Source organism: Eschscholzia californica, unplaced genomic scaffold (genome assembly GCF_041429995.1).
Source record: "Eschscholzia californica isolate CP2 unplaced genomic scaffold, dmEscCali1.0.p SCAF_4, whole genome shotgun sequence".
NCBI classification, from domain to species: Eukaryota; Viridiplantae; Streptophyta; class Magnoliopsida; order Ranunculales; family Papaveraceae; genus Eschscholzia; species Eschscholzia californica.
The window spans coordinates 4,738,942-4,752,672 of record NW_028238461.1 but is presented as its reverse complement, the minus strand read 5'-3'; the positions used below and the strand labels follow the sequence as shown (position 1 = coordinate 4,752,672).

Sequence of the window (13,731 nt, the reverse complement as noted above, 5' to 3'; positions counted from 1 at the left end):
GTGCTTTTTTAATTGGTTGTTCTTTATCTTTTCCAAACCTCAGTCCAAACGCTACACCAAAATATGGTGGACATCATCATTCTTCACCTTTAATGAATAGAAAAGTAAAAAGTAAGAGTAACTTAATTTCCATTAAGGGCTGGTTTTCTAATTTCAATTGTTGGGGGAGTGAAGTGAAAAAAGAACTTTAAAATTTTAAAACTGCCCAATTCACTCACCACGCAAAAGATTTCGCTTTTGTTTTCACCACGAGACACTGAGACCCTGACTGCATTTGTTTCTAAGTTTCAAGATAACCTATCTTAAACCAAAAATAGTTTATTGTTCACTTTCTAACTTAATCTTATGTTAAAATTGAAGAAACCTCTATACCACTTTAGAATTCGAATATAATTCTTATCATTAACGACATAGAAACGTGTAATATCGTTATTCTAATCAACAATCATGCCATTAGGTAAACACTAATGTGTCAGAATTGTATCGGGGGATGTTACGTACCACTCAAACCCCAAATTTGATCCATTTATTTCATCAGCCTGGTCATATTGAACCCGTCCGCCGCTTTCGGTCGAACATGGGCTCTAACAGACTCAAGTTTCCACGACCATTTTTGGATTTCCGGACTCTCTCAGCTTACCTAGGGATGGGAAAAATGTTTTTCACTTGATGGGTTAGGGCTATAGTTAACCATTTATCCCCAGCCCAACATCCCTAACCCTAGGTATCCCAATTTTAGAGCGCGCGGAGACCGTTGTTCTCGTCAGTGGTCCAATTTCCAAATTGGAAATCAGATCTCTAGAAATGGAAAGACATCTAACGGTAATAAAGTAAGTCGTACGGTACACCAATGTGACAGCAAACTCTTCGTATACAAATCTCTCTCTTCTTTCATCACTACCTCTCCCCGAAGTTATTTTGCCCGCTAAAATTCCGAAATTACCCTCACGAATCAAAAACCCTTTCGATATTTTTTACCCGTAACAAATTTTCTCTCTCCTTTCATTTGCAGAGGTTGATAGTTTGCTAACTTTCTCTCTCTAAAATTCTCTTTCTTCTTCTTCTTCTTCGACCTTATCGGAGTCGTTAATCAGACGGATCGTCTCTCGTCATTTCTCCGTCCATGACTCTGATGACTCCTCCCCCTTTAGATGTATGAACACTGAAACTCTTCTTCTATTATGTCTATCTCTTCATCTCTCCCTCTCTCTCTCTCTATGAATATCACTTTCTCTCTCTATATGTTTATACTCCAATTTTGGTCTATGATTGTTTCTTATTACTGTTCTTCTTTTGATTTTTAGTTCTCTAGGGTTTCTCTTTTGATTAGAATCAAGGTTTTGATTGGATCAATATAGTTTGATTTTAGTGGATCCGGACTTTTTATTTGTATTTTCTCATTTTGTAGCAGGAGGATGTTGAGATGTTGGTTCCGCATTCAGAGATAGTTGAAGGTCCACAACCGATGGAAGGTAATCTTCATTTATTCGTTCATTGTTTTCGTATGTGCTGATTGGTTCTTAATTAGGTTATAGGGTTATTGGTTCTTAAAGAGTTTTGAATTTGGTCTTGATGTCTTAGTTTCTTTCAATTTTTGTTGTAGTTGGACAAGCAGAAGCTGTTAGTACAGTGGAAAACCAGCCAGTTGAGGATCCACCATCTTCAAGATTCAGCTGGACTATTGAAAAGTTTTCTAGGTTAAACACTAAGAAACTTTACTCTGATGTTTTCATGGTTGGTTCTTATAAATGGTATGTCGACTTTCTCCCTCATTTGCTCATGATTTAGTTAGAATACTTTTAACACTTGATAAAAAATAGATCAACTTATGATATGTAGTTTTCACTTTTATTGGTTAGGCGGGTGCTGATTTTTCCGAAGGGCAACAATGTTGATCACTTATCAATGTACCTAGATGTAGCAGACTCTACTAATTTGGCGAACGGGTGGAGTAGGTATGCACAATTCAGTCTGGCGATTGTTAATCAAGTACATAACAAGTACACAGTAAGAAAAGGTATCCTCCTTGTTGGTTTTTGTATCTATGAATGATATGGTCTACTATGATAGTTTGTGAACATGGAGAATTTCTTCTCCCAATGGCTTCAATGAGTGGTGATTCGTAATTAAACATGCAAGGCTTACGAAAAGCTTAATGCATGTTTCTCTAGGACTAGGAGATTGTTTGTGAACATGGAGAATTTCTTTTTCTATCTCTTATTTTTTCTGTTTCTTGCTTTCTTGGCGAGGACCTGAAGGAAATGTGCCTTAATGTTTCACTGCTTATTTGCTATGAACTTTAAAGAATTTTTTAGTCATTCATATCTGTGTTTCTATTTTTTTTTATAATCTGACGACATTTTTTGCCTATCTGGTCCAAATAATACATTCGTTTAGTCTTTATATCACAGTTTCCTTGTGTTTACTTCAGATTGTCTTCTTCACAGTTTTCAGTGACAAGAAACATTTCAGTTCTTCATTTTCAATACAAATGATTCGTGTTACCTGTATTCTAATTATTAAATCCTACCTTTGCGCATTTTGCAGATACACAACACCAATTTACATCACGAGAAAGTGATTGGGGTTTTACATCGTTCATGCCTCTGAATGAACTATATGATCCCGGTAGAGGATACTTAGTGAATGATACTTGTATAGTTGAAGCAGAGGTTGTCGTCCGTAAGGTCACGGACTACAATGCATATGATTCTAGAAAGGAAACAGGTTATGTTGGTCTCAAGAATCAAGGAGCAACCTGTTACATGAACTCCCTACTCCAGACGTTGTTCCATATTCCTTATTTCAGAAAGGTTAGTAACCCATTATAACTTACCACCACTCTCTTTTGAAATTAATCTTATATATTGGCTTGTACATGCAGGCAGTGTACCATATGCCAACGACTGAGAATGATTTGCCATCTGGTAGCATCCCTCTGGCTCTGCAGAGCTTATTTTATAAGCTCCAATATAATGACAGTAGCGTTGCAACAAAAGAGCTTACTAAATCTTTTGGATGGGATACGTACGATTCATTTATGCAACATGATGTGCAGGAGCTCAACAGGGTCCTCTGTGAGAAGCTTGAAAACAAAATGAAGGTATATATGGTTGGAGGAACAGATTTTCTAGTTTTGCCTTGATTCTTTGGGAGCTGTAGTTGTTTTCTTGTCATTTCTGTTTATTTCTTGTTTTTTGATTCGACAATTGTTCTATTGGCATAGGGAACTGTTGTGGAGGGTACGATACAGCAATTGTTTGAAGGACACCATATGAACTACATTGAGTGCATCAATGTGGACTATAAATCGACAAGAAAGGAGTCATTTTATGGTATTTATTTCATGTTCTAGATAGGATTGTCGGAATGAGGAGTATGTGGTATGAATCTGACCCCAGAAAATACATAGGCTGACATGATTGTCTATGTTGGCAGACCTTCAACTTGATGTCAAAGGCTGCCGAGATGTTTATGCTTCATTTGACAAATATGTGGAAGTTGAACCTCTGGAAGGCGATAACAAGTATCATGCTGAACAACATGGTTTACAGGTGAGTTGCATGATAAGTATAAATCTTTCATCATTTTTTCCAATTTATTTGGAGTTCTATTTTCGTAATTCGCTCTGTTTAACCTACCAAATAGCATTATCACATCAAATTCTCCCCAAACAAATTGTTACATCTTTTTCATATGTAATTTAAACTAATACAAATTTCATGTACTCATTTAATAGCAGGTTGTGGTCCTCTTGTTTCAGTATTCAGTTGTGTAAGACTTGTTTTAGAGAACTGCTGCTTTAATGTAAACAGAAGGTGTTTAATTCTATGATTATCTCAGGATGCTAGGAAAGGTGTCCTCTTCATTGACTTTCCTCCTGTCCTTCAACTTCAGCTAAAGCGGTTTGAATATGATTTTATGCGAGACACAATGGTAAAGGTCAGTGTGTTCTTTGACAAATTTTGCAACATCCAATTTGGTGTGTGCACACTGTCTGTGTTGATAAATGTTTGTTTTCGTAAGGTATTTCATCAGTTACATGTTTTTAAAATAAAGTAGAGAAGAATGTTGAAGGGATATTGTTCATTTGATCTTCCATTTTCCGTTGTCACCTTTTATTTGTAAAGTTTTTCCTTAGCATGTAAGTCATGTTTCACTATTATTCCTTAGTTAAAACAGCATAATAAAAAACATCAGTGTCTTAGTTTTTGCTTAACCCTTTATGTTGTGCTGGTATAGTGTCTTACAGCATGTTATCCAACTACAGTGATATTTCTCTTGCGAAGTTGTTGGGTGAAAATTCTGTTTGGTTGTGCTTTATAAACCTGTTTATGAACGAAAGGGTTTACTAAGCAGGGCTGGTCTCAGCTGTTGGTAACAAAATGTTAAATATACTTTCTATAAATTAGCTGCATCTAATGCAACCCGTTTCCTTGAGAATTGTTGCTAAGTGAATATTATCCCATCTTTTGCTGCAAGAGTGTTTTCTGGGTTCTTCTCTGAATTTTGTTAGAAACGGTACTCTCATTTTGCAGATAAATGACCGCTATGAATTCCCCCTTCAACTTGACCTTGACAGGGAAAATGGAAAATACTTATCACCAGACGCTGATAAGAGAGTTCGTAATCTTTATACACTTCACGGGTACCAACTTATTCACTACTTCTGAATCTTTGTTGTAATCATTTACTAGCTTGCAATTGCTTAAAATGATGGTATGAGATTTTTAAGTTGGTACCGTTTGTGTTGGTGAATAGTTTGTTGGCTTGGCTTTGTTTATCTCTTAGTCTTCTGAGATGTTCGCTTTACTTTCATATGTACCTCTAAAATTGATAGACAAAGGGGATTGCAGTTTGCACAATTGAGCTTCTTATCATTGGTCGAAATCATATGATTAGATTTGTTGGATATAAATCTTGTAATATAGATTTTGGTTCAGATCGCAGTCACAATCATTTTGTAGATGAAGGAGTCAAGACTGAATCATCCGATTTATAATCGTGAATGATAGGTTTGATTCTTTTGAATTTCAGTACTTATTGACTGATTCCCTCACCCCAAAATTATTTCTTGGGTTCTCACAACCTGGCATGAGAGATGAATGGCATTTGGATGATTAAGAAAGAGATTTGAGCAAGTTATGGCATAAAAAGTAAACTGTAATTCATTGTATAAGGACCAGAATATTTTAAAAGTTAAAGAATGTAAAAATCCATTTGTCCTCATATTCCTTTCGAGTATATTATTTAGTGCTGGTATATTAATAAGAACATGGGTCATCTTGTGAATGCTTCCTATGAGAAAAAGATACCATTAGTCATGCATATTGTCTTTGAAGTCGTTAGCACTTAGCAATATAGAATCTTACTCCTAGTCTGTATGCAGTGTTTTAGTTCACAGCGGTGGGGTGCATGGTGGGCATTATTATGCTTATATCAGGCCAACCCTTTCTGATCAATGGTATGTATAACAACCCCTATAAGAGGTTATTTCTGTTACTGGTGAATTTGGCAAGCGTTCAATTGTTTCTTGTATCAGTATTTAAGATCCATATTCTTGTCAATAAGTTTGTGTCGACTGCGTGATGATGAATATGTTATGATTTAACTGTTTCTAGGTTCAAATTTGATGATGAGCGAGTAACAAAAGAAGACATAAAGAGGGCTTTAGAGGAACAGTACGGTGGGGAGGAAGAGGTGAGTTTAGCAATTTAGAAATGTTTTATTTATTACCATCATACCCTAAACTTTCTGTTTTAACACTTGTTATTCTTCTTTCTACTTGTCTTGCAGTTGCCCCAGACAAATCCTGGCTTCAATAATGCTCCATTTAAATTTACTAAATATTCAAATGCATATATGCTTGTGTATATACGTGAGTCTGACAAGGAGAAAATAATGTGTGATGTGGATGAGAAGGATATTGCAGAACATCTTAGGGTAATATGCTTCTCATATTTGGTTTTCAATTGCTATGTTTATGTGAAATCTTGAAAAAGTTCTACTGGGCCGACCATTTTACAGATTAGATTGAAGAAAGAACAAGAGGAAAAGGAGCACAAGAAAAAGGAGAAGGGAGAGGCTCACCTCTATACTATTATAAAGGTTATTATTGTTAACCTCTTCCTTGTGCCTGTGACCAAGTTTAAATACAAGTACTGAATTGGTTAATATTATATCTCTAGGTTGCGCGGAATGAAGACCTCCTTGAACAAATTGGGAAGGATATTTATTTTGATCTTGTTGATCATGACAAAGTTCGTAGTTTCCGTATCCAGAAACAGATGCCTTTTAACCTTTTTAAGGTAACATCTAACATTGTGTCAAATATATCCTTGCGTGTATGTTTTGATAGGGTAGAGCTGTCCTGCAGAAATCTTATTTTCCTAATTGTCATTAGAAAAACTACACTTCTAACTTTCTTAATTAAATGATTACATTTATTTATTTCAGATAAACAGTCTACTAGATCTTCAAAATGATAATGCGTTTGTCATGACAACCAAAATTGTCTTCTCTACTCTCTAGTATCCATTAAAAAAATCCTTTGAAGCATCAATGGAGTCTAGATACTTAGCAGGCAGTCCTACTAGGATGGTGGCGAACAATCTTACGTCATATGCTTCTTTACTCTGCCATCCTAGTTGAACGAAAGAGCTTGAGGGATCTTTCTGTACATATATGTACAGCTTGTCGTCAGCAGAGAGAGAGAGAGAGAGAGATCTATATTTATCCACTCCGATTAACAATAGTTTTAGAAATCAAAACTGATTTGTCATAATCCCCCATGTTTACTCGTTAAATCTATGTTGTTTACCTGTTCCGTGGGAAGTACTGCTGCATTTTTCTCTGGTGTATATATTTCACGTAGGGGTCAGAACAGATTATGTATGATTTTTTTCAGTTTGATATGCTTAATTAATAATAATGTTAATATGTTATTTCCCTTTTACTTTGATAAACTGGTATTCTAATTTGAGGTGGTGAGCAGGAGGAGGTAGCAAAAGAGTTTGGTATACCTGTGCAACTTCAGCGTTTTTGGCTATGGGCGAAGCGTCAAAACCATACATATCGTCCAAATCGGCCATTGACACAGCAAGAGGAAACACAATCAGTAAATACTTCGTAAATTTATTTATACTACATTGTTTTCCCGTTTGTTGGCTGTGTTTCAAATTGGTATGGGCACACACACACACACACACACACACACACTTTATTGGTCCATAATATACAGACCTACACACACACCCACACACACACACACACACACACACACTTTATTGGTCCATAATATACAGACCTGTGCAGTCACTAGATTAGATTGTGGCACACACACACTTTATTGGTCCATAATATACAGACCTGTGCGTGCAGTTACTAGATTAGATTATGTGATATTGTCAGTAGATTAGATTATGTGTATACTATTCTCAACAGGCTATGTAGTTTATGAAAATGTTTTAACTACTTCCAGTGAAGGTCTCAGACATAATCACGAATTTGTGCAAGTATTATATAGTTAAAAGTACCGATCTCTTCTATGGAAATATCTTATAGTAATTCGTGCAGTGCAGCAGTTCGCTTTATAGTAATTCATTGTGGCGTTGTAGGTTGGACAGTTGAGGGAGGTATCAAATAAGGCTCACAATGCGGAACTAAAACTGTTTCTAGAAGTAGAGCTTGGGCTGGTAATTGTAGTTTCATACGTAATTTTTTTATAAAATTTAATACATTTCTAATTTTTAGCCTGTCAGATCATGCTGGGTTTGGCCTTTAGCTTTTGCCTTTTGTGTGGCTGACTTCTGTAACAATTACAGGATTTACAACCCATTCCTCCGCCTGATAAGGCAAAAGAAGTTATTCTCCTTTTCTTCAAACTATATGACCCTGAGAAAGAAGAACTCAGGTACAGTTTCGACTCACCAACCTTCGTACCAGATAAAACTTCATGTGCTTGAGTGTTACCCTTTCTGTGATATCAGATATGTGGGGAGGCTTTTTGTGAAGGGTAGTAGCAAGCCTTTAGAAATTCTCAAAAAGCTCAATGAGATGGCTGGATTTGATCCTGATGAAGAAATAGAACTTTACGAGGTTAGTTTCTCTACTCTACGAGGCTGGTATTCTTTAGTATTTGCATTCTCATCATGCTGTTACTACCAGGCTCAAATTCATTCAGCGTACTTCTTAGTTAGTACTCTTGGAAGTATCTGATTATGCCGTCTTTTGAGCGCAGGAGATAAAGTTTGAGCCCTCAGTTATGTGCGAACACATAGACAAGAAAGTCTCGTTTCGTTCTAGTCAGGTAATGTAGCATTAACATTGCTTATACGAGCATTCCTTCTGGATTTCTCGCTTAATTTTCTTATTTTTGTTTGTTACTTCATTTTATGTTATGTATTGCAGCTCGAAGATGGAGACATACTTTGTTTCCAGAAACCCTGTGCGGTTGAAAGTCAGCCACAATGCCGATATCCTGATGTTCCTTCTTTTCTGGAATATGTTCATAATCGTCAGGTACATGTTACTGAGGCTTCCTGTAATATGTGGAAGAAAAGCAAGAGAAAAAAATATAATTAATGCAGAACTGATACGAATAGCCTATGAAATGAGGCTTAGAAAGTTAACAAGATCATGGTGCTTATCTAATTACTATTGGCTCACGGATGATGTGGATATATTGAGTTATTCTTGGCAAAATTAGCCGTTTATGTAAAACACATTGGTATATCGAGACTGATCTTCGTATTTAGTCTGAGATAAAGATAGCCCTCGATATTTCAGCTGGAGATCTAGATCTCAAGGTTTCATATAAATCAGGATTTGGTTGAAACTGTCATTGATACACGTTCGGAACAAGTCCTCACTACAATCAAATGTAACCTGGAACACGTTCTGAACCAGGACGTGATACTTGCTAATTTAGATCCGGTATGCCTGGCTACCCCTTACGCATTTTCAGTTGCAGTATGGTTTGGACTGCTTTCCTAGACTATATAAACTCTTTATGATGCAGATATAATAGATTGACATACTCTCGTACTGTGATACATACGATCTCTACAAAACTTAAAACCTTAACTAAAGAATTAAAAAGTCTTGTAGTTAACTATCAGATTATTTGAACTTGTAGATTCTTACAATGAAAATGGGTTAATTAAAACTGAAAATTCCGGTACGCCAAAATTTGGGGTACTCGATTGCGAATCCACTCAAAAATGGTACGGGGAATCTTGTGCAATGTACGCAAGGGGGGAAAAGTATCTGGTGATATTGCTACAATCACAAGTTTCATCACTAAAGTTGTAACTGGATCCCCTTAAATCTCTCAACACTACTTACTCAAATTCAGAATTAATCCCCCTTCTTGCTCTCCTTGTCAAGTAATTGTTGCTAAATTTATTCCTATTTATTTCCATCCGTCCTTAAATCTCTCAACCATAATTTTCTCTATGCGAACTCTACTACAGTTTTAATTTCAACTCCTTTCTTTGTTTCTAGAAAAAAAATCCACCATTGTTATGTCTTCATGAAGTTTTGTCTACGTTGTTAGTGCATCTAGTTTCTACTACATTTCTAACTCTTCTTTCAATAGGTTGTCCATTTTCGTTCTTTGGAGAAACCAAAGGAAGATGATTTCTGTTTAGAGTTGTAAGTATTTTAATTTAATGTTCCAAATGAAATTCTGTGATATTCGTTCTTATTATTATATTATTTTTTCGCTCTAATTAATACCTTTTTACATCCGAACTTCAAGGTCAAAATTATTAACTTATGACGATGTCACGGAAAGAGTTGCTAAACATCTTGGTTTGGACGATCCAACCAAACTCAGGCTTACACCTCACAATTGCTACGCCCAGCAACCTAAACCCCAACCTATTAAGTACCAGGGCGTGGATCATTTGTCTGATATGTTAGTTCACTACAATCAGGTAATTTATCACCTTAGTTAGCTATTCAGAGGCTTTTGATATCTTTTTCTTTGAGTGACCGGGAATTTACTGTGTTTGTCTGAAATCTTCTATCTGGATTTCTTATCAACAGACAGCTGATATCTTGTATTATGAAGTCCTGGACATTCCTCTACCAGAACTACAAGGTTTAAAAACTCTGAAGGTCGCTTTTTATCACCCAGCAAAGGAAGAAGTAAGCATAGCCATTGATGATATTTTGTGGATAATGTTGAAACTTGAAACCACATGAGATTAATTTGATCTAGATTCATTTGTTACTAGGTGGTTCATACCATTAGACTTCCAAAACAAAGCACTGTAGGTGATGTAATTAATGACTTGAAGACCAAGGTATCTCTTCATCAACAATTCATTCATTCTAATTTTGTTCTGATTTCTCTGATGAATGCGACTGAGCTACTGTCATATATGCGTGTTTAACTATTAATATTTTGGTTTTCTTTCCTGTGTTATTTATTTAGTAAATATCTGGCTTTATTTAGCACTTCAGGAAGTTCCAGTTTCATCCATTGTTGTTTGCTTCTTTTAATGTTTTTTTGAATAAAAGATAATACCCCCACCAGTGCTTTACTTAGAAAAGGTACATCTGCAAATAATTCTGAAACAGGTTGAGCTGTCTCATCCAGATGCAGAACTTAGAGTGCTTGAAGTGTTCTATCACAAGATATACAAGGTACTAGAATATCTATCATCTTAAATTATTACTATTAGTCTGAAGCATTACCTCCAGCATATTCCACTTGTTGAACTGGTTGTTAACGAATGGGAACTAGTGTAAAATTCCGCTTTCTTGCCTTTGTCCGATTTGTTTTGACTCCTCTTGTAGGAAAAGTATTGGTCTTGAAATTCAGTTACGTGGTTGTGACTTTATTAGAACACCTAGCTCTCTTTTAAGGAGCAAGCTTAAAAAGAAGTAATGCTTGTTGTACGCTCACCCTTTGCGTATAATGTAGCTCAACTAATATTCATACGATCAGTTCAGAATCAAAGAAATTTCGGTGTCCAATGCTTTGTTGCCCTCAATTTTGATTTAAATATTTGCAGATTTTTCCGCATTCTGAGAAGATCGAGAACATAAATGATCAGTACTGGACATTACGAGCAGAGGAGGTAAGTTAATGCGAGCTTTTGGAGAAATTGTACACTGCAGTTCTTTTGGACTCTTACTTGTGGCAGATGATTTGTATTGTATTTTTATTGCTTTTGTGTTGTTTGACATTAAATTTGTTCTTTATGGCAGATTCCAGAGGAAGAAAAGAACTTGGGTCCTCTTGATCGCTTGATTCATGTTTATCACTTCATAAAAGACCCATCTCAGAATCAGATGGTAAGCAAAATACTAATTTTAAAATTACTTGAGCGAACTGTTATCTACTTTTTGGTAGTAATCATATACCGGACTATTTTTAATATCAAGTCCTATATGGTTTCTGCAGCAGGTCCAAAACTTCGGGGAACCCTTTTTCTTGGTCATTCATGAAGGAGAAACATTAGCTGAAGTCAAATTGCGCATACAAAAGAAATTGCAGGTCCCTGATGATGAGTTTGCCAAGGTACATCTTACACTTTCTTCTCTCGTTGATGACGACATATTACCTTTCCACAACCTTAGTTAAATATTATCTTTGAGTCATTATTCAACTAAGTATTGAACTTTTGTTTGTAAATATTTCATCAGTGGAAGTTTGCATTTTTATCACTGGGTCGACCTGAGTACCTCCAGGACTCCGACGTAGTGTCCATCCGTTTTCAGGTTTGGTTAACTGAACATATCTGATTCTTTCCAGTCTCTGTATTAAGATTTATAATCAAGAATGACGTGCTAATACAATTTCTCTCAGAGAAGAGATGTCTATGGAGCATGGGAGCAGTATCTTGGCTTGGAGCATTCTGACACAGCCCCTAAAAGATCTTATACTAGCAATCAGGTCAATACTCACTTATGATATTCTATTTCATTTCTAACCCCATAATTACCAATATTAACTGTCAGTACATTGTTGCAAGTTACATGTATAAGAAGTCATACACGATATCCAAGTTCCCAACCGACTCACCTCGGCTTGGGCTCTGGCTGGACAGCCTTGACCAGTCCCGGCCTCAATTACTTCGTTGCCAATATGATTTGATAACTTGGGTTGTTAACTTTGCAGAATCGTCATGGATATGAGAAGCCTGTAAAAATCTACAACTAGGGTGAGAATTTGTTGAACCTTGGAAACTCTTCTATAGTGTTTTCTCGTCTGTGGTAAGGCAGCATTGAGATATGTGCAGAGTTTGGGTATTGTTTTTGTCGAATGTGTGTATTCTTTCTTATAGTGTCGTTGTTGGTGACTTCTCTATAGCAGTTTTATCTTATCGGTGTCGCCTGTAAGTTTTTGTGCTGACCTTCTAATTTCTTGAAGAAAGTTGAACAAAAGTCAAACATGAAGGCCTTTTTTTAGGGTATACCTCCTCCCCCATGATATCTTCTAATTTAGTTTAGATAGTCTAGTAGGTACATAAAGGTAGATTTTGCTCAAGATGATGATTGTATATGGTGTGGTTGGATTTTGAGAATCATACATACAATTTTTATTTTATTCTATTCCATTTCATTTCCCGTTCTCTTTTCCTGGGATTATCTTAATTGTGTGTTACATTTAAGATGCAATTCTAGGATTGGTGTGAGAAAACAAAGTTCTGTGTTTGGGTCGAACGGGTTAGCTTTTCTGCTGCGAAACCGAAGTTGGTGTTTTTGTTATTTGGATCCGCTTTCAGTCAGCGTGTTCATCATTTTTGAAAAGTAAAGTCTGTTTTTGGCGTAAGCAAACCTAAACATATCGTACAACTCTATGGAATTTCTAGTGCTAAGTATTGTCAAGATGAATTCCCGATCTAATACTCTAGAGAGAGGTTTGGTGGGAGTTCCTCTCCAAAAACTGCTCGTGACCATCTAAACTATTTCTCATTTCAAAATATTTTTCCCTCACTTTTCTTCTCCACTTCCACTGTCTAGAACCACCAAATTGAAAACTTGACCCTTATTCATCATCTTCCCGTTATTATGGCTTTCCTGACCTGCACCTTAGATTCATCAATTGAACCTGAAACGACTAATTACCACTTTCTTTGATTTTGTTAGATTTTGTTTTTCATTAACCTGTGATAAAGTTTCATGTCCCTAGGAATAAAACACTTGACAATATAAAATTTAGTCTATTTTCTCTGAAAATAATGGACGAATACCAGTCTCTCAGTTGCTTTTGCTGTCGTGTCATTTCGAACTCTTCTGCTATCTCCAACATGGGCCATGATTGCTCGAATTTTATTATATTAACCTAATAGAGTAGAATATAAATTGTATAATTTACAAAATATAATACGTTGGTTCATTAGCTCAGATAGCAAGAGCTGTCACTTAAACTTCTCAAAGTGAAGGCTGGAATTGAAACCTTCATGAGCTATAATTTTGTTAGAATTTTATTGCATTAACCTAATCGGGTTGAGTATAATTTGCATAATTTGTAAAATATAATACGCTGGTCCATTAGCTCTGATGGCAAGAGCGTATCTTATACTGATCAAAGTGAAGGTCGTGGGAAACCTACTTGGGCTACATAATTTTGTTAAAATTCTATTATATTAACCTAATCGAGTTGAGTATAATTTGCATAATTTGTGAAACATGATACTTTGGTCCATTAGCTCAGATGGCGAGAGCATCACTTAAACTGATCAAAGTGAAGGTCGTGGGTTCAAAACCTACCTG

General features: G+C 36.0%; 1 protein-coding gene across 4 annotated transcripts; it reads left to right on the top strand.

Annotated features, from left to right (window-relative positions):
• The first annotated feature begins 696 nt into the window (after positions 1-696).
• On the top strand, positions 697-12,582 carry LOC147541846 (ubiquitin C-terminal hydrolase 12-like). 4 transcript variants are annotated; one of them, XM_086633542.1, is made up of 32 exons: positions 697-1,153; positions 1,409-1,472; positions 1,604-1,751; positions 1,860-2,017; positions 2,548-2,813; positions 2,885-3,103; positions 3,227-3,335; positions 3,439-3,554; positions 3,844-3,942; positions 4,539-4,648; positions 5,390-5,464; positions 5,622-5,700; positions 5,797-5,943; positions 6,028-6,108; positions 6,189-6,308; positions 6,995-7,117; positions 7,617-7,694; positions 7,824-7,912; positions 7,989-8,097; positions 8,240-8,308; positions 8,410-8,520; positions 9,599-9,654; positions 9,761-9,938; positions 10,051-10,152; positions 10,242-10,310; positions 10,588-10,653; positions 11,025-11,090; positions 11,221-11,307; positions 11,417-11,533; positions 11,659-11,733; positions 11,822-11,908; positions 12,134-12,582. In XM_086633542.1, the coding sequence occupies exons 1-32, from the start codon at positions 1,124-1,126 to the stop codon at positions 12,173-12,175; spliced, it is 3,345 nt and encodes a 1,114-aa protein (XP_086489668.1). In that variant the 5' UTR covers positions 697-1,123; the 3' UTR covers positions 12,176-12,582. The 4 variants fall into 4 exon arrangements, with proteins under 4 accessions (XP_086489668.1, XP_086489670.1, XP_086489669.1 ...); XM_086633544.1 differs by having other exon boundaries at positions 746-1,153; positions 11,420-11,533; XM_086633543.1 differs by having other exon boundaries at positions 763-1,153; positions 1,412-1,472.
• Positions 12,583-13,731: the final 1,149 nt, after the last annotated feature.